Genomic DNA, 19,560 nt, shown 5'->3' on the forward strand with positions numbered 1-19,560 from the left:
AAAGAAAGAAAGAAAGAAAGAAAGAAAGAAAGAAAAGAAGGAAGGAAAAAGAAGAGAGAGAGGAGGTGAAAACGCTCTGGCATGTGTACGGAGTGCTAAAGAAACATAGGCTATTATGATCCTTGTAGGTAGGAGGCAGCAACTGGGAAGGGCCCAATTTTAGAAACCTTTACTTAACTAACTAAAGTTGGAAGATTTACACCTTAATAGGGTATGTAAGAAACTATGTCTTTCAAGGGAAGGAGCTCTTAAATGTAGCATTTTCTGGTAATCTTGCAGCACAGGCATCTGCTCTGAAGGGGCTTGGATTCCTTCTGAAATGGGGACCTGAGTGGTGGCAGATGAGGGCAACTCGAGGAGGACTGGTGCCTACCTTGATGGCAAGATGTGGTCTACAAATGGCAATGTCTTCCTGAGCAAAGCAGCTAAGGCTGGACTCAGAGTGTGTTGCCATGGCGGTGAGTCTAAGGAAGGTGTTCTCGGGTGGGTTTCGCTCAAAATTGGAGAAGAACAGGCCAATGGTTATTGTCTTTTCTGAAACACATGACAGGTGGAGTCAGTGCCAACAGGTGTGTGTACCCCAGAAACAGCCATAGTTACACACACAATGCAAAGGACTCAGGGCCTCACTGAGACCAGAAAGATGCCCCATTTTCCCCAACAATTGTACGCTTCGAACTCACTCAAGACCTCACTCCTCACCCTCATCCCCATCACCACCCTCAACAACACTCTTGGCAGACCACCTCAGTGGGGTTGGGGAAGGGTCCCTGTGAACTGGAACAAGTTAAGCTCTTTGAGCCTCAGTGTCCTTGTGTAATAATGCCTTCCTAGTGGGATGGTTTGTGTTGTTTGCAGGGTTTTTGTTTTGTTTTGTGTTGGAGACAGGGTCTTGCTCTGTCACCCTACAGAAGAAATATCGACTCCTACTGTCACCACTGCTCCGGGGATGAGGTATGCCCCCTGCCCAAGTGAATTCTCTGCTTTCTAAATCTGTGCCCCCTCCTGACCCCATCACACTAGCTGTGTAACCTGAGTAAATTATCGAGCCTCTCTGTGTCTCATCTCCTCATCTGTAAAGTGGGGATAGCAATGGTTCTTGCCTCAGAACGTTGTTGTGAGGGCTAACAAGATGATGCACATACCGCACTTAACATCATTTTGGGCAAACAGTAAGCGCCTGATAAATGTGAGCTACAGTGATTCTAGTTGTCTCATATCCCCAGGCATAGCATTGTCAATTTTAACCCGTCTCTCCTGAGCTCATTCTTTCCCTCTTGCCTGCGCATTTTCCTCAGCATAGGAGCAGGTTCAGCTCTCTCCCTCTGTCCAGTGTCCCTGGCTGACCACTCCGCAGCCTCACCTTTTTCTGTCATGCCTCCAAGGAGGATGAGACGGTTTGTCTCACTTTCCCAACTCAATCAGCTTAACGCCCAGGAAGCTTCTCTGCAAGCCCACTCTCTTAATAGTGCTCTTCAGCCTTGACACCTCATGCCCTTTCTGCTGATCTTGCTGGGTGCCTCCTTTCTCACTTTGACTGTTTGGCCTCCCTTACCCTGCTTTTCCCCTGACCGCCCCCTAAATGCTGCTGTTGCCGCCGGGTTCCCTCCTCACCTTCTCATCTCCTCACTGTCCTCTCCCCACTGCTGTGAGCTCATCTATGCCCTGACTCTTTGTTGGCCCCCCTGTGCTGGGATTTCCACATCTGAGCTCCAGCCCAGAACTTTATCTTACCAAGGTTTCCTGCTGCCCACTGGTCAGCTGCACGTGCACATGTCACGGGCTTTCAGACACAACGTGCCACAACCAAATTCATCCTTTTTCTCCCCAAACCTGCTCTTCCCCATTTTTCCTGTTCTAGTGACTTACCCAAACCAGAAGCACCCACCACACACATATACACACTCACACAGTCACAAGCCCCATCTATCCCAACTCCGTAATACATTTTAACTCTAAGTGCTGCTAGCTTAGTTTGGCCTTCATTTCTTGACTTGATGATTACAAAACCTTCTCAATTCCGTGCTTCTCAAGACTCTGGATGCACATTAGAATCAAGTGGGGAGCTTTACAAAACAACCCCAACGCCAGGCCCACCCCAATCAGTTACATCAGACTCTGGCGGTGAGGCCAAGACATCAGCAGTTTTTAAAGTTTCCAGATGATCAGAGACTCTGAGCCTACTCTGGCTCAGAAGGCTGCCCCCTCCCCCCCCACAAAAAAAGGTCCCCAGATGACACAATGTGCAGCTAAGGTTAAGAAGCACTTTTCTTATATGACCCTTTCCATTCCATTCTGCCAAAAGTTCTTTCTTGTTAAGATGAATTTCTGATTCCATTGACTACCCAGGTTGAAACCTTCCACCAGTTTTCCATTACTCAGAGAACAAAACTCAAAGTCCTTAGCAAGAGAGACAAGACCTTGTGTCACCTGGGCCCTGTCCAGCTCTCACGCCACCCCCCCGACTCCACTCCTCCCATGTTTGGAAAGGGAAGAGTGATACAGAGACTGGAGGTGAGGTGACCGGTTAGAAGGCTGTTGCAATGCTGTAGACAAGCTCTCGTCAACTGATTCCCACACTTGTCTGCACACTGGAATTACTCGAGTTTTAAAAAATTCTGATGTGTTCCACTATGGAGTTTCTTTTTTCTTTTTTTTCCTTTTTGAGATAGAGTGTCACTGTGTCACCCAGGCTGGAGTGTAGTAGCATGATCTTGGCTCACTACAACCTCCGCCTCCTGGGTTCAAGCGATTCTCCTGCCTCAGTCTGCCCAGTAGCTGGGATTACAGGCGTGTGACACCAAGCCCGGCTAATTTTTGTATTTTTAGTAGAGTTGGGGTTTCACCATGTTGCCCAGGCTGGTCTTGAACTCCTGACCTCAGGTGATCCACCCGCCTTGGCCTCCCAAAGTGCTGGGATTACAGTCATGAACCACTGCATCCAGTCCACCATGGAATTTGTGATTTAATTGGCCTGAGATACAGGCTGAGCGTCAAACTTCCCCAGGTGATTCTAATGTGCAGCAAAATTTAAAAGCAATTGTTCTAGTTCAGGGAATCTTAACCATAGAATAACATAGGGTGTTTAAAACAAAAAGCAAGAAAAAAACAATGCCTGGACCCCATCTCAGACCAAGTAAATAAGGACCTCAGAGATGAGCAGGGCCCTTTGCACATGTTACTCCTTCCGTCTGGAATGCTGTGACTTAACTTTTCTGGCCATTACTTTCCTACTCATCCTTCCCGATTCAATGCAGTACAATTTATTTGGGGGCAGCTTACTCCAGCCTGGGGGGGAGGTATTCTCCTGCCATTCCACTCTGTTAAACTCAGCAAACACTTCTCACACTGCTGCGAAGGGTCTGTTTACTTATCTGACTGCAGTTGGCATCATGTTTTTCTCCTGCTTCGGACCCAATAAATATGTGTTGAATGAGTGAATGACAGAGAACACGAGAGTGAGCAGCAGGGGCTCAAAGCCATCTCTAGAGACTGCAGGGGGTGCCCTGTGGCTGCTGCCTCCCCAAGGCAGGGGCTGTGTATGTGTGGGGGTGTCTGGTGGGGCCATAGAGCGTTACCCAGGTTGGCACTGAGCATGAGGTGCAGCTTCTTCCTCCAGAGCTCGGCAGCAAGGACACCGTTGTAGTGCACAGCCTGGACCCCAATTGCCAGCAGCACTGCCGTCTCCTGCTCACTGTGGTTAACCAGCGTCACCGAGATCTGGGTATCCCCTCTTAGGGGTAGGGAGCTAGGTGCTTTCAAGAGCAGATACAGAGGATTGGCAGTCTCGAGACGAGGAGGATGGATGCCGTTGTCTTTCCCATGTTTCATTTTCTCTTTCTCAACTCTCTCCAGCACCTCTTTTTCCTGAAGAGACCCTGGAGAAGGGAAGAAACAAAGCTGACCTTTTACCCGGGTGGTATAAACGCTTCTCATAAAACCCTGGGAATCAAAACCATTTACCCACTTCTGCTCAAATGCCAAAGTCATGAGAGCTCTGCAAGCCTCTAAGGCCGTATTTAGCCCAAAAACGTCTGTGTCAGGCAGATCCACCACCGATACAGTGTGTCTCTTCCAAACCGCTCAAGGACCAAGTTCTTTTTCAAGTGCTATGAATTCGCCCCTTGAACGATGAGAGAGGAAGGTTGGGGACAAGACAACACTGTCTCTGGGGACAGTTTTGCAGGGAACTGAATCTTCCTATGTGAAAGAATTTACACTTCCTCTGAGGGTCAGGAATGCTGCCAAATGTCCTAGGGTGCACAGTCCCTACAGCAAAGACATATCTGGGCCCAAATGTCAATGGTGTCAAATGGGGTTGAGAAACCCTGTTTTATATGACGGGGAAAGGACAAGGCTCTTTCTGACTGCATCTGCCAGGCCCATCCCTTTCCCTCGCTTGCTGTTTCAGGTACCGAGAAGCCTGGGCCCTTCCCTGGCCCGTACCTTCAGGATACTTGTAGTTCTGAGTGATGTCCTCACAGCGGTCACTGCCCACACCCTTGGTGCTGATGTTGTTGCCAACGTACTTTGTGTTGGAGTCAGTCAACTCCAGTTTCCCATCCTCACAGCACTTCCAGACCACACATGAGGCATTTATGGCAGCAAAAAGGTCTGACACTGCTGGGGTCAGCCTCAGCGTCCCCTCCTTGACTGCTCTGACCGGCACCAGATCACAGAACCCCAGGACTGAGGGAGAGAAAGGTTGGTGAGCATGGGAGCCGTGCCTAGACCTCTGCTCAGTTCAGAACTGCATCACCTCAGTCCCCATCCTCTAGCCTATTTTCCTTCCCCAAGGACCAACGTCAGAGGTGAACACTAGGTAGGGTTTCTGAGAGAGTCACAGAGGTGAAACTATTTAGTGATCAACCATTTAGTGATAAAACTTTTTGGTCATGGCCCCTGGCAGAAGCCCTCTCAGGAACTGGACAGGCAGAAGCTCAGAGGGCCACACTAAGAGAGAGGAGCTCTCAAGCCAGCTTTACTATGGATATGACAGGAATAGGGCCACCTTTCTTGAGCACTTACTAGGTGCCAGGCTCTGTGCCATTTCTGTTCCTGGGTGAGGAAGAGCTATCTTTTTGCGGGTCCTGAAGCTTCCTTTTCCTGGGCTTGAGCCTATCCGGATACCCTCTTCATCCATGTCCAGAACTTCAGAACCCCCTGCTGCAAGCCCCTGGTCTAGCACAGTCACTTGCCATCTTAAGATCCTCTGCCCTTCACTGTGACCCAACTCCCTCACCTGTGGCTCTAAAGTGCCTCGTCTCCCTACAGCCTTGTAGCCAGGATGGCAGGCACTTCTATTCCCATGAGCCCACTGGCATCAGGTCAGCGTTCTGCTGGCTGCTGTCATGCCTTGTGCTTCTACTGTTTTCGAGGATGCAGACCCCTTTGGGACTGCCTGCTGCTCCCGAGTCCTCTCCGGGGGACTTCTTCAGCTCTGTGCAGCCCTGCGTGGTCCTGGACCCACCCCTAGGCTTTACCTCCACCTCCATTAGGAGCACTTGAGTGCAGAATCTGCCATCCATCATAGCCCGGGGGCAAGGCAGGCCGTGTCATCCAGCACTCTGTGGCAGTCTGGAAGATCCTGAATGTAGCAAAGAGAAAAATTCAAGTGGGAAGGAAAAGGAGTGCTGAAGAGGTTCTGGAAACGCAGCCTGGCAGAGTTGTTGTTGTTCCAGTGGGATGGGAGGTCACTGTGTCAAAGTGGCTGTGGCACTCCCAGGAAGGGGCGTGCACCCCACCACTGACCATCAGCGCAGCCTCTAAGAGTCTTGAAAGCCTACTCTCCATGCCAGGGCCACGCAGGGGGTGGGGTTCCTGCAGAGGTGTGCCATGTAGGGTTGGAGCCCTTCCTGGACTGAAACCTCATCTCCCTCAGGCTTCTCACCAGATTCTGCCTCTCTGGCCTTCTCCATTCTGAAGTCCCTCCTCATTATAGTACTCATCTACGAGCAGACGCCCGCCGGTGCCCTGTGCTGAGGCAAACGTGGTCACCACACGGGCAGGGATTCCCAGGCATCGCAGCACTGTGAGAAGAGGGGTGGAGTGTCAGGGGGTGCTCTAGAGACTGGGCTGGGGGCGTGTGGGAGGCTAGGATTTGCAATGTCTCCTCTGGGCACTGAAAACCTGGAAAGAAGAGGAGTGTGGAACCTAGAAGTGGCAGCCAAGAACAGGATGCACGAAGGCTGATCAGTAAGGCACAGGTTCCACCACATGCGGGGTATGTTAGCAGGGGAGAGGGCAACGGAGCATAGAACACAGTGCGGTGGAGCTGCTCTGCTGGGGCAGGGTTGGGGAATTAAGTGAATTTGGGAACGGAGTTTGCAAATGAGCCCAACTTTCCTGAGGGGAAAAGCAGCAGAAGCTGGTGGGAGGAGCTGCCTGGGGCAACTACTTCTGTGTAGTGGGACGGGGAAATGTGGCCGCAGGGAGGCAGCACCTGCTTTTGGAGATGTCCCTCCCACAGGGGAGGCCAGGGAACAACCCAAGAGGCCGGGCACTCTGTACAGGAGACAAGGGGACCAACCTGTGCAAGCAACAGCGGCCAACACCCAGGCCTGGCCATCATACACAGGTCGGCCTTGGCCGGTGAGCCACTGCCGCAGGATGGGCACGCTGCCCCGGCGCTTGTTCAGCAAGGCCCCTTCCTGGGTGGTCTGGGTCTGCGGGGTGGGCAGGACCCTCTTCTCCTTGAGATAATGCAGCTGTTTGGCGAAATGTGTGGATGTCAGTATGAGTCCCTCGGGCAGGACAGCTTCCAGGACATGGGTAAGGAGGGCTCATCGCAGTACTCCAACCGTGGTGAACAGATCCCCAGCATCAGAGCCACCTGGTACTGGTTAAACCTGCGTGCTCCTGGGCTCCATCCTAGGCCCCTGGGCCACAGCCCTAGGGCTGGAGCCCAGGACCGCCCTTCTTAACAAGTCCTCTGGCCCCAGCCACAAAGAGGAGCAGGAGAGCTGCCCTTCCTCGGGGGCTGGTTTCACCGGTTCTTAGTCCTCCACCCTCGTTTGAGGTGGTTTGCACCTGGGTCCCGGAGGCCACTTATCCCAAGCTTCTTTCAACTCACAGGCTGGTCTGGACCCTCACCACCTTTTCAGAGGGGACTTCAGGGGCAAAGAGGGAATGGTGAACACAGGATTCCTCTGAGAGGATTTTCAGGGACAAGGGAAAGCACCAAGTTACCATCATGGTCTGCATATTCTTATGAACAATTCAGAAATGTAAAAGAAGTCCCTTTGATCACTGCAGCAGCAAGCACTGGGTAAGACCGGCCCTACCGGCTCCTTCCCGTGGACCTGAGCTCCAGGATGGGACTGGGTGTGGGCGGGAAGGAGGCTTAGTCTTCTGCGGGCTTGCGTCCCGAGGGAGGACACATTGCTTTGCTTTTCTCCCCCTGTGGATGCTATTGCCTGTCTTCTTCTCCTCCTCAGACCCTTCTGTAGGAACTGTCCCCACACCCTGGGAGGAGGGGGCCATTTGTGATTTGGGGGTTTCTGAGGCCACGGTGGTGGGGCAGGTCTCTCAGAGGGCTCTTGTCTCACCCCCGCCCTGTTCTGGTTCCCCAGCCTCTCACTTACCAAGGCACCCAACACACGGGCCACGTGCACTGGCTGGCTCCACTTCTCTACCTGCTTGTCCTCGCTCAGCAAGCGCAGGCTGAGGTCGATGACATCCCCCTCGAACTGTTAAGGACCACACAGGGCCATGATGAAGGGTCCTCAGGTCAGGCACTCATCCCGCAGGACAGCCTCATTATCTCGTCCTTCTCCCAGACCCGCACTCCACACCTGCCTCCCTTGCCTCATCCCTCTGAGGAGCTCTGGCTTCCTCCCCCCACCTCTCAATGTGACCCAGGTTCCTTTTCCCAGGCATCTAGTCCTTTGCCTATTCTATTGTCTGACTCCCGGTAGGGTGTGAGCTCTCGGGGACCCGTGCTGTACCATTTCATTTTGTTGCATTGCATTCCATTTCCATGTAGTGAACCCCGACTGTCCCTACCAGCCCTGAACCTGGAGTGGAGGATACTCCTCCCGTTCCTGAGGAGCCCACGGTTTAGGACTGGAGATGGACACACAGCACAGCCCCTTAGATTACAGAGCACAGCAGCATGACCAGGGCTCTTGTAGAGATGCAGGCACAGAGCAGGACCGTGGAGAGGTTCCCTCTGCCTTCGGGGGTTGGGGAAGGCTTCGAGAAGGTCTTGAGAGATGGGTGGGAGCTTGCCAGGAGATAAGGGTGGGGAGCCCTTCCTGGCGGAGGGAACATTCAGCTTGTTGCTCTGAGGATGGTGAGCAATTGGAACATGGGGTGGTTCATGGAGAAAGCAGAGCAGGGGCCTGGTTGGAAGGACCGTGGATGTTGGGCTAGGGGGATTTGGTCTTTATCTCAAAGACAGTGGGGATGTAACTGAGGCTTGATTTGCCACAGCTTTAAAGAAAAGAATTGTGGTAGCTCCGGAGGATGTTCTGATGTGGCCCAGAGGAAGGGGGGGGCACCACAAGGCTGAAACGGGCTAAATAAATGGTCTCATGACCAGGGGTTTTTAGACCTATCAGCTCTGTCTAGCCTGAACATGCAAGGTTAGGGGACAGTCACTCTACACACTCCTCCCCTAGAGGGCCCTAGTACCTGGCCAAAGTCCCAGGACTCTGCCTGGATGCAGTCAGCTGTGCCCAGGTAGATGAGACCATTCTGGTTCAACAAGTACTCTGTGCGCTGAGCCTCATTCTTCAGGAACACAGCATCCTCTGGTGAGAGGTGGGGAGGGATGAGGGCCTGTGGGGTGCCAGGTCCACCCTCCACATCCAGGCCTCTGTCCTCCCTGCCGAGATTAGGCTTGGCTACAGGCCGCCCCGTCAGCTCTGGGCCTAATGAAGACTTGAGGAGGAAGTCCCTCTTTCACTGCCCCCACTGGGACCCAGCCCAGAGTCCCTGGGTCAGTCAGCGTGTGGCCCTTATGGTCAGCCAGGAAGACAAGAACAACCTTAAAAAGCTTGGCTGGCCAGGTGCAGTGGCTCACACCTATAATCCTAGCACTTTGGGAGGCCAAAGCAGGAGGATAGTTTGAGACCAGGAGTTTGAGACCAGCCTGGGCAACACAGCAAGACTCTGTCTCTACAAAAAATAAAAAAAACAGCCAGGTGTGGTGGTGCGCATTTGTAGTCCTAGCTATTTAGGAGGCTGAGGCGGGAGGAAACTTGAGCCCAGGAGTCTGAGGTTGCGGTGAGCTATGATGGCGCCACTGCACTCCAGCCTGGGTGACAGAGTGAGACTTTCTCTTAAAACAAATGAAAATCAGCCAAGCGTGGTGGCTCACACCTCTAATCCCAGCATTTTGGGAGGCTGAGGTAGGTGGATCACCTGAGGTCAGGAGTTCAAGACCAGCCTGACCAACATGGTGAAACCCCATCACTACTAAAAATACAAAAAATGAGCCGGGTGTCATAGTGCACACCTGTAATCGCAGCTACTCGGGAGGCTGAGGCGGAAGAATCTCTTGAACCCGGGAGGCAGAGGTTGCGGTGAGCTGAGATTGCGCCATTGCACTCCAGCCTGGGCAACAAGAGCAAAACTCCATTTCAAAAAAAAGAAAATCCTAATTGTTCACAGCCAGAACACTATCGTCCCTGGATAAATTGGCAACAGGCCAGGGAGCTTCCAAGTGGCTTGTATGTCTTTCCCATAAGTTCAATTTGTGACGAAAAACCAGGTGTTTCAGAAAAAAGGCAATTAAGCATAGGCTGATGGATGTGAGCAGAAGGAAGAGGAACATTTGGCAAGACAGGGTTGGAGGGCGGGAAGGAGCAGCGGGGTTGAGAAGTGGACGTCAGAACGTTGGATTTCTGCCCTGGAGGTGTCCGCGTGAGTCTAGGGCTCCCTTGGTCTCTTCCCGGTGCCCCTCCTGCTTTCCTAGTCCTAGGGTTGGGCTGGCCGCCATGAGGAGGGTGGGCGACTTTTAAGGGGGCCGTCACCCACTCTGGGAAGCTAGAAGCAGGAGGGCAACTGCCCTGCTTGCTGAGGGCTGATCACTCTGACCCAGTGGCGAGGTGAAGTGGACAGGGGTTAGACTAGTTCCCGGGGACTAGAGACAGAAAAGGATTTCCAAACCAGCCACAGGAGCTGCTGGGCTAACCTCTCTGGAGCCCTCCAGGGATCCCTCTGGGGATGAGGGTCCTCAGGGCAACAGAAGGATAAGGCAACAGAAATCAAGAAGCCCTGAAAAATCTGGGGTCTAAAATCACAGAACCATATGCCCAAGTAGCCCTCCACTCCTACCTTCCATCCTGAGTACTCTCTGAAGTCAGCTAGGCATCACTGTTTTTTGTTTTTTGTGTTTTTTTGACATTACTTCAAACTGAGGTGTTTGGCCCCAGGATCTGCAGGGCTCTAGGAAGTAGCTTATGAGAGCACGGGCAGCGCCAGCCTCCTCCTCTCTGCTTGGGCGTATGTAACCCCCTTTATAAAGTGCCTGGCCGATGAGCAGGGCTCCAACTTTTATCATAGGATGTAAAATCTCCTTTTGAATCCCCATCTCCAAGCATGCCAAGATGACGCTGAGATGCCAGGGAATCTGAAAATTTCCCAGTCACCTCCCGGATGAGCGGAGCCAGTGACTCTCCCCTGCCCAGACAGAGACCTCCACCCATACTCAGGTAGAGAGGCCCTCCCTAGGCAGGTCCTTACAAACTGAGCACAAAGGCAGGACTCCTGGCACTGGAGTCAAGAGTGTGGGTGCCCTGAGCCAAGCACTGTCCTAGAACTGTCTTTGCCAGGTCTTTACGGTTGTTGCCAGGGCCTGGCTCTGGAAGCAGACTCAGGGTGATCTGGGGGTACACCAAAGCCTCAGCTTTGGAGGGAAGCGGCTCGAAGGGCTTTCTGCCAGTCGTGGAGAGCCACAGGGCCTGCCCCAGCTGAGGGGTCCTGCATCTACATTCATCCACGTGGGGCATCTGGATGAATACTAGCTCCCATGTGCTGACCCACCCACCTGCGCCCTTGGAGCAGGAAAGAAGGGCCTGAGCTGAGGACAGGTGGGGCCACCTGAAGTGGGGGAGGACCCTGCCCTGGACAGAAGAAGTGGAGAGAGAACCCACTGGGATTTAGGTACCACAGAGAAAAGCAGTCAGGAGCTGCGGACCAGACATGAGGCCAACCTTAAGAACCTGGGAAGGCTCTTCCATCTCCCCATGTTTCTGCCAGTTTCCCAGCCCTGCCTTGCCATGTTGGCAGCAAAATTCTTGAGAGGAAAAGGGCTGTGTACTCATTTGATGTTGTAAAGACAGGAAGGCCGGGAGAAACTCTTTTTCATTCTCCCAACAAACCCTTCAGGGAGCCCAAGGATGAAGGTGGGTGAGGTAGATTTAAAAACAAAGACAGACACAATCTTCAGAGTGGGGAGGAAGAGAAGATGGGTCCTACTTTGGGTCTTATTTGGACATGTATTATGTCAGATGACCATTTCTAGACGACATGGCTCCAGCCACAGCTAGGGCTGAGCGTTGCTAGAGGCGGTCATGGTTGTGGATGGGGGGCCCACAGGAGGTCACCTGACCCCAGGGAAGCCGCTCAAAGGCTGGTGAATGGTAGGGTCCCATCAGACACTTGGGTAGGTGGGTCTGGAGAGCGCCCAGAAATCTTCAAGAACAGAATGAGCCAGAAGAGAGGAGGAAAGACAGGAAGCAGTACATTTCCTGGGAAGCAGAAGCAGAAGCTTGTGGAATAACACAGACCTCTTGGGGCCCTGGTCGGCGGGGGAGCCTTATCAATTCAAAATGGTATATTCTTTTCCTTAAAGAGGGTCCCCCATATTGCATGAGCTGCAGGTCCCGCAAAGCCTGAGTGTACCCTGGAGACAGAATAGCGGGGAGAGAGAGAGAAGCCCATCTTCAGGCCATTCCCGAGGCCCTCTCTAGTTCTCACCCCTGCACTGTTATAATGAAGGGCAGTTTTCCCAGGGTCATCTCAGTGAGTCTCAACTCCTGTGACCGAAATAGCCTGAGCCAGCACCAGGGTCTGGTGATGAGACAAGCTTTCACTTTCAGTGGGAAGCCTCAACCTGCTTCTCCCAGGAGTGACACCAAAACAGGACCCTGGGTCTGAGAGCTGGTTCATCCAGGTAGAAGGCCCTGGCGCAGACTGGGTGTTGGTGCTGTCCTTAGAGAGGGTTGCTACAGGTACCTGGCGCAGGTGCTCCCTGCCAGAGCTGCACCCCAGCTCCAGTGTCTGGAGTCCCCGTGCAGCCCAGGCTGGCCCAGGTCCAAACTTACCTCTACTCCAGGGGTTAAAGAGCAATGTGAACCGGCCCAAGAGGCGTGGCTTCCTGCCTGAGACCTGCAGCAGAAGCGAGTAGCAGCCAATGACAGCATCCGCAGGTGTGGTCACAGAGATGGTCCAGGACTGGGCATCTCTCTCCTCCACCGCTGCACTCCACGACTTTCGGTCCCCCAGACTGGACACTGGGAATGTGGCTTCGGTCCTGTTGACCTTGGAAGGCTGCTCTCCTGCAGTCACACAGTGACGAGTCCGTCATTGGGACTTCTTGGTCACAACTCAGAGTAATAAGGTCAGGGTATTTCAAAGATGGAGCAGGTGAAAGTTGTTTCTGAGGATAATGAAAGTGACCCGTCTAGAAATGAGACCCATCAAGAAAGAGTGATAGGAGAGCACAGGTTTTTGGCACCCACGGACCCACATCACAGTCTCTAAAATGGGCATCATCACAGTACCTGCTTCATGGCCCACAGGAGAACTGAACGAACTATTGTGTGTGAAATACTTGGCCCAACACCTGACAGGCAGTATGGATTCAATAAACAGTGGCAATTAAATGTTATATTTAGCCTGGGTTCAATTCCATCCAGAATTTTCTTTTCTTTCTTTCTTTTTTTTTCTTGAGACAGAGTTTTGCTCTTGTTGCCCAGGCTGGAGTGCAGTGGCACTATCTTGGCTCATTGCAACCTCCACCTCCTGGGTACAAGTGATTCTCCTGCCTCAGCCTCCCGAATAGCTGGGATTACAGGCACCCGCCACCACGCCCGACTAATGTTTTGTATTTTTAGTAGAAACGGGGCTTCACCATGTTGGTCAGGCTGGTCTTGAACTCCTGACCTCAGGTGATCCACCCATCTCGGCCTCCCAAAGTGCTGGGATTACAGGTGTGAGCCACTGCGCCCGGCCCCATCCAGAATTTTCTACAAAGCTACTGTTATATTTACAACCGAAAAGAAGCCCTTGGTGATGCTGCTGCTAGGCAGCTTCTGACTCATCATAAACAATATTTACCAGGCACATAATCTCATGGCACCTCATCACTGCCCTGCCAGGTGGGCAGGACTTCTTACAGCCCAGCTGCAGTGTGGGCCATTTGCCCCGTGATTCCCTAACAAGTTGCTGGAGAGAAACCCCCAGGCCTGCTGCCAGGAGTCTAGGCCTGGCTCACTAACCAGTTTGTGCAATGAGGGCCACCTTCTTCAGGGCAGGCAGAAATGCACGGACTGGAGCGCGGAAGTGCAGGATGACGGTGAAGGGCTGCCCCCTCCTCACAAAGAGGCGCTGGGAGCTGAAGGCCTTGGTGTGGTGCTCCTCATTGTTTCTTGCTGCCTGGAAGTCGCAGCTCTTGATACCCAGGGCTGTTGTGGGAAAGAGAGAAGTCATAGAAACTAAGTAAATGTGACAATATAAGTACAAGCAGAGATTCTGGAGTCAGAGAGACCAGGGTTCAAATCCTCAGCTCCACTTACGTTTTAGCTGCGCAATCCCAGGCAAGTAACTTAACCACCCTGAGCCTCAGTTTCCTTTCCCTTAGAATAATCATCCCTCCTTTCATAGTTGTGGGGATTAGATGATGTGTAATACATTTAGCACAGTGTCAGCTACAGAGTAAGTCCCAATAAATGAAACTGCTGTTGTTGTTACTACTATTAATAAATGTAATGCTTATTCTCATTGTTGGCCTCCTTTTTCTGGTCCCAATCCACAAGCATGAATAAAACCCAAAATCTTTCTCACCCCTACTCATTTTTTCTTAGAGCACAATCAGTTAATTTTTAGAGCTGATTTTGAGATCACTGAGTCCAATTCTCTTGTTTTATAGATGAGAAGAGTGAGACTGAGTGTGGAACTGACTCACCCGAGACTGTGCGTGGTGGCTTTTTGACCTAAAGTCTTACTATAAACTCACAGCACTATGCACCCCACAAAAACCCTTCACGTAGGTGGCTCAAGAGTATTATGACAGTCTGTTAATCAATTCTCATTTAACAGAGGTGATATGGTTTGGCTTTGCGTCCCAGCCCAAATATTAGGTCGCATTGTAATCCCCAGTGTTAGAGGAGGGGCCTGGTGGGAAGTGATTGGATCATGGGGGCAGTTTCTAATGGTTTAGCACCATCCCCTTAGTGCTGCTTGTTTAAAAGTGTGTGTAGCACCTCCTCCTTCACTCTCTCTTTCCCACTGACCATGTGAAGATGTGCTTGCTTCCCCTTCTGCCATGACTGTAAGTTTTCTGAGGCCTCCCCAGGAGCAGAAGCTTACACAGCCCACAGAACCATGAGCTGGTTAAACTTATTTTCTTCACAAATTACCCCATCTCAGGTATGTCTTTATAGCAGTGTGAGAATGGACTAATACAAGAGGGAAGAAAAAAACAAGGAGTAAAGAAGTCAAAAGATATGTTCAGCAAGCCCAAGATAAGGAACAATGCTGGAAAAAAAAATTTTAGGTTTTTTTCTTGCAGCAAAGGAATTGTGCACTTTTTGTTCCTTTGATGGCAGAAGGCCATTGGGAATCTTCTTGGTCTGAAACGCAGCCTGCAGTGTTTTGTACTGGCTCAGCTGCCACAAGAGAGAAACTATGGCTTTTGCTCGCAGGTATGAAATGAAGTCTAACCCACTTCAGGGAAGTGATATGACCCTGATGGCAATGTCCTTTAGACTACAAGACATATCTTGTCAAATTCAGGATACCCCCACTTCAAATTTCCCTCATTTCCCAGTCTCTCTGCCTTAGGGGTGAAGAGTAGAGGGGAAGGATGTTCTACTTTTTCTTTCACTAGTGATGGGATGATAGAAGATGCCAATGATGTCTGTTTAGGACAAAAGAACTGACATCATTGAATACGAAGAAATGTTAAAGCGTGCAGAGGAGGGAAGAAACCTCTCTGTGTCTGGTCCTGGTGTCCCTGCGTGCCCCTTGCATCCCTGTATCCCCCTCCTCCACTTGGCTTGGTCAGGCCATGGCTATAGATAAAGTAGCCACAGGGAGGCTGGGATTTGTAAATTGAAGGACAGCAGCACTCAGAAACCAGCAATGATTCCTCTTTCTGCTTAGCACAAAGCTTGTGCTGAGGCCCAGGATAAGCCCTGCCTCTGCAGACTGGCTGAGTCGGCTTGGATGGTGGAATGCCTTAGTCACGTCCTAAATCATATGACTCGAGCCTCAGTGCATCTGAACCCAAGTAATGACCACAGTGTTATGGCAATAGTCACTAGAATTCATTTGGATTCCGGTTCTGTCTGGAAGGCTCCCACCATCTCTTCTCTACCTGGCAGATGTCTACTCATCTTCCAAGATCCAAAGGCACCCACCTCTGTAGCCTTCACTGACTTCTCCTGGAAGAGGTCCGTCCTCTGGGCTCCCACAGTACTCCGCTCCACTTTCTTCAGCACTTATCCCATTTGATACCCTTCACCTGAGTAGCCCTCTGCTCCCGCTTTCACTGGGGGGAGCTCCCCGAGGTACAGTGCTTTCTCCTATCTGCATCCTCTGCCCCAGCAGAACTCAATAGATAGCCAATCAGTGTTTGCTCGTCAGTGAATGGATGAGAACATTGGGACAGCCTTAAAGGAGATTTTCTCAGATGCATCACAGGGGCCTCAGGCCCCCACCTGTGCCGCCAGACCCTCGCAGGGCCCCTGAGGTTTCTGCATTCTTTAGGTCTGCCTGGTTTCTTGGTTTATCTCTGCCTCTGCCCCTTTTAGGTGGATTCATTGACTCCTACCTCCCCTTCTCTCCCACTGGGTCTTGAGGCAATGACACCTTCGTGTTTTCCCAGCATCTCCTATTTGTACCACAGACCATGAGAAGTTGCGTTAACACGGAGACCACGTGGAATGCTCTTCAGAGGTGCACAGTACCCCACCCTCCTCCCTCTCTGCCTTTCACAACACCCCCGCGCTGCCGCACATGTGCCCCTCAAGCAGTGATGTGTTTAACGACTGGCTGGGGGGAGGGGGTGGTGAGGGGAAAGGGCGTACTGAGTTACAGCATTTGCCAAGTTCTGTGGTGTAAAATACTCCCTCTGTGGCCAGTTTGAAGCTACTGAGGTGATGTCAGCAAGCGCAGAACTGTGAAGAGGCGCGGACTGGCACATCATCATGTGGTTTTTCCAGCACAGAGATACAGGAGACGTAAACACCCTCAAGAACATAAAGGTGAAAAGGAGTAAAATATGTAGGAGGTGATCAGTTTAGAGTACTTATTATCTTTCTTTTTAATATAAATTTTTTACTTGTAAGTTTATACAGTTTAATTTTTAATAATGCCTCTGTTTAAGAACTGGTTCACAGGATTCCTCAAAATTTAGCAATTGCCTCTTGCAAGTCAGCACAAGTCAGCTGCAGCCACTGCGGCACGCCATGAGCTCATACTCAGTGATTCTCATCTGGTGGCTACTGGGCCCTCTGCCACCCACTGCCTGGAAAGAATTTAGTGCCCAGGGGCATCCTCTGGTTTGGGACTAAACAATCTCCTGATATCTTTGAATGTGTTTCTCTGATTGAGTAGGTTTTTTAATTTGTCTGGTCTCTAAGAATAAAAAGAACGATTTGGCCAGGTGCGGTAGCTCACGCCTGTAATCCCAGCACTTTGGGAGGCTGAGGTGGGTGGATCACGAGGTCAAGAGATCGAGACCATCCTGGCCAACAAAGTGAAATCCCGTCTCTACTAAAAATACAAAAAATTAGCCGGGCGTGGTGGCAGGCGCCTGTAGTCCCAGCTACTCGGGAGGCTGAGGCAGGAGAATCACTTGAACCCAGGAGGCGGAGGTTGCAGTGAGCCGAGATCGCACCACTGCACTCCAGCCTGACGACAGAGAGAGACTCCGTTCGAAAAAAAAGGACAATTTATTGGTGTCTGCCCTATTTTCACAAGACGTGGCTGAGATGATTTACTGAATTCACCCAGAATTCTTTTATTTCCCTCTCAGGTGTTGGTCTCAGGGTCAGTTGCCCTCCGCACACCAGACTGGCCGACCAGGGTGGGGAGTGAGGCAGTTTCTATAGAAACAGAACCACAGCTGCATCCCATTGTTCCCACACCCCTGCACCATTTCCCTCTGCCTACCCTCTTGCTTCTTCCTGGACACAAAACAGCCAGGCAATTCTCAGGCCAGGAGATAATAATTCCTGCCAAGAGTGCTGCGACTCTGACCACCTCTGTTGGTTTCTTGCTTTGTGTCTGCCTGCTGCCCCTTTTAGGTGGATTCCCTGACTCCCACCTCTCCTTCTCTCCCATTTGTTGTAGAAGATGTGACACCTTCATGCTACCCAGGGTGTCTCTCATTTGTATCACAGGGTGTCTCTCATTTGTATCAGTAAGCTGTGAACACTTATGCTATGATGACCTTGGGATAAGAATATAAACCCATGTTAACCAACTTCACCATCTCACCATCATCATACAGCTATCATGACCAGTTTACCCCAACATCCTACCCCATAACAACATCACCATCACCTCCGCCTCCACCAGCACCCACCATCACACCACGCTCCACAGCCACCCCGCCATCGCCTCCGCCAGCACCCACCATCACACCACGCTCCACAGCCACCCCACCATCGCCTCTGCCTCCACCAGCACCCACCATCACACCACGCTCCACAGCCAGCTCACTATCACCAGTACCCCCTCCCCTGCCATGGTTATACCACCACCTCCCCACCCACCATCCAGCCCACTTCCTTTAATGAAAACAGGTGATGCTGCAGGGGCTGCATACAGTCCAGCAAGACCTGTGGAGCGCTGGCTTGGCTCACCCTGTCCCATGGCTGCAGGTTGCTCCTCTTATCCACTTGGTTGCAGGAAGCACCTGTCTTGAACTGTTGCTTCTGGGCTCCTTCTGGGCTTTCTGTCTTTCAGACAGAAAATGATGAAGGCACTTTTGTTGGCTTAAGAATCTGGAAAGAGCAAAACTTCCCCCCAACTACTCCTGTGAGCACCCTGACATATTTCTTCTCTCTTGCTCCCTCCCTGCTGGTATCTCCTGGACCAGTTGCTGGGAGTAGCCCTGTTCATTTTATCTCTTGTGCCAGGAGGCCCAGGCAGGGATATGCCTGGCAGCCCTGAGGGAGGGGGTAGGATGGGGAAGACCTGCCAACTGGAGAAGCCTAGAACAAACCTTGAAGCCTCTTGCTTCAGTGGCCTCAAGAGACTCTCAGAGATGTTATCTGGACTGCACTGGAAGACTCTGGAAGAGAGGAGGCCACAAACAGGAGTCCCATATCCAACTCCAAATCTCAGGCCCTAAACGTGACAGGGGCTGCAAGTTGCGAGATGCTCATGGGCTGTTTTGATAATAGAACACGTGTGTCTGGAATGTATCTGTGTGAAAGAGATAAGGAAGTAGAATTTGTTGGTGAAAAACAAATGTCTTAAAAGTAGAAGCTGGGGCCCCAACTCTTCCAAGCCTACCTGGTCTGGGACCCTCCACCAGAGAAGGTTGGGAACTATCTTGGAACTCAGGCCCTATGTCTTTTCAATTTTTCCTTCTTTAGTTCCTGAAAAGACAAGACAAGGATCTCATATTTGGCCTTACCTGGGCTTGTAAAACTGTGTTACTAGCAGCACTCTCAGGGCAGCTGTATTTGCTGCATATACCTGAGATGTCTATAGAATGATATAAAACACATGGCAAAAAATATTGGTTGCCTGTGGGGAGGGGATCTGGGCAGTGGGGTAGAAAGGTCTGACAACATTTTGAGTTGGTGACGATTTAGGAAAATAGTTACTCTCTTCTAATACTAGTGGGAGTGCAGATTTAAATTGGTGCAGCCTTGGCTGGGCGCAGTGGCTCATGCCTGTAATCCCAGCACTTTGGGATGTGGGTGAATCACTTGAGGTCAGGAGTTCGAAACCAGCCAGGCCAACGTGGTGAAACCCAGTCTCTACTAAAAATACAATCATTAGCCAGACATGGTGGTGTGCACCTGTAATCTCAGTTACTCGGAAGACTGAGACATGAGAATCGCTTGAACCTGGTGGGTGGAGGTTGCAGTTAACCAAGATCATGCCACTGCATTCCAGCCTTGATAACAGAGCAAGACTTTGTCTCAAAAAAATAGAAATAAATAAATAAATAATAAATTGCTGCAGCCTCTCCAAATTGGTGCAGCCTTTATGGACAGTGTTAGTCAGACTGGGTGGCTTAAACAACAGATATTTATGTTCTCACCCTTCTGTAGGATGGAAGTTCAAGATCAGGGCCTTTACGCTTGGTGTCTGGTGAAGGCTGTCTTCCTCACACGCCCTCTTCTCTGCGTCCATGCGGAAAGAGAA

At 51.3% G+C, this 19,560-nt stretch overlaps 1 protein-coding gene across 3 annotated transcripts in view; it reads right to left on the reverse strand.

The window, feature by feature from the left end:
• Nucleotides 1–18,511, reverse strand: part of EPB42 (erythrocyte membrane protein band 4.2) — a 24,035-nt gene extending 5,524 nt beyond the window's left edge. Inside the window, exons 1-11 of one of the 3 annotated variants that reach the window (XM_011941127.1) lie at nucleotides 17,952–18,511; nucleotides 13,449–13,634; nucleotides 12,273–12,506; nucleotides 8,635–8,753; nucleotides 7,584–7,688; nucleotides 6,530–6,707; nucleotides 5,891–6,029; nucleotides 5,484–5,587; nucleotides 4,447–4,689; nucleotides 3,579–3,878; nucleotides 374–534 (exon numbers count right to left, since the gene is read on the reverse strand). In XM_011941127.1, the coding sequence (XP_011796517.1) occupies nucleotides 374–534; nucleotides 3,579–3,878; nucleotides 4,447–4,689; nucleotides 5,484–5,587; nucleotides 5,891–6,029; nucleotides 6,530–6,707; nucleotides 7,584–7,688; nucleotides 8,635–8,753; nucleotides 12,273–12,506; nucleotides 13,449–13,634; nucleotides 17,952–18,051 (1,869 nt within the window). In that variant the 5' untranslated portion in view covers nucleotides 18,052–18,511. The remainder of the gene's footprint in view (nucleotides 1–373; nucleotides 535–3,578; nucleotides 3,879–4,446; nucleotides 4,690–5,483; nucleotides 5,588–5,890; nucleotides 6,030–6,529; nucleotides 6,708–7,583; nucleotides 7,689–8,634; nucleotides 8,754–12,272; nucleotides 12,507–13,448; nucleotides 13,635–17,951) is intronic. The other 2 variants (XM_011941128.1, XM_011941129.1) reach the window with 2 other exon arrangements.
• Nucleotides 18,512–19,560: the final 1,049 nt, after the last annotated feature.

This window comes from Colobus angolensis, unplaced genomic scaffold (genome assembly GCF_000951035.1).
Source record: "Colobus angolensis palliatus isolate OR3802 unplaced genomic scaffold, Cang.pa_1.0 Scaffold199, whole genome shotgun sequence".
NCBI lineage: Eukaryota > Metazoa > Chordata > Mammalia > Primates > Cercopithecidae > Colobus > Colobus angolensis.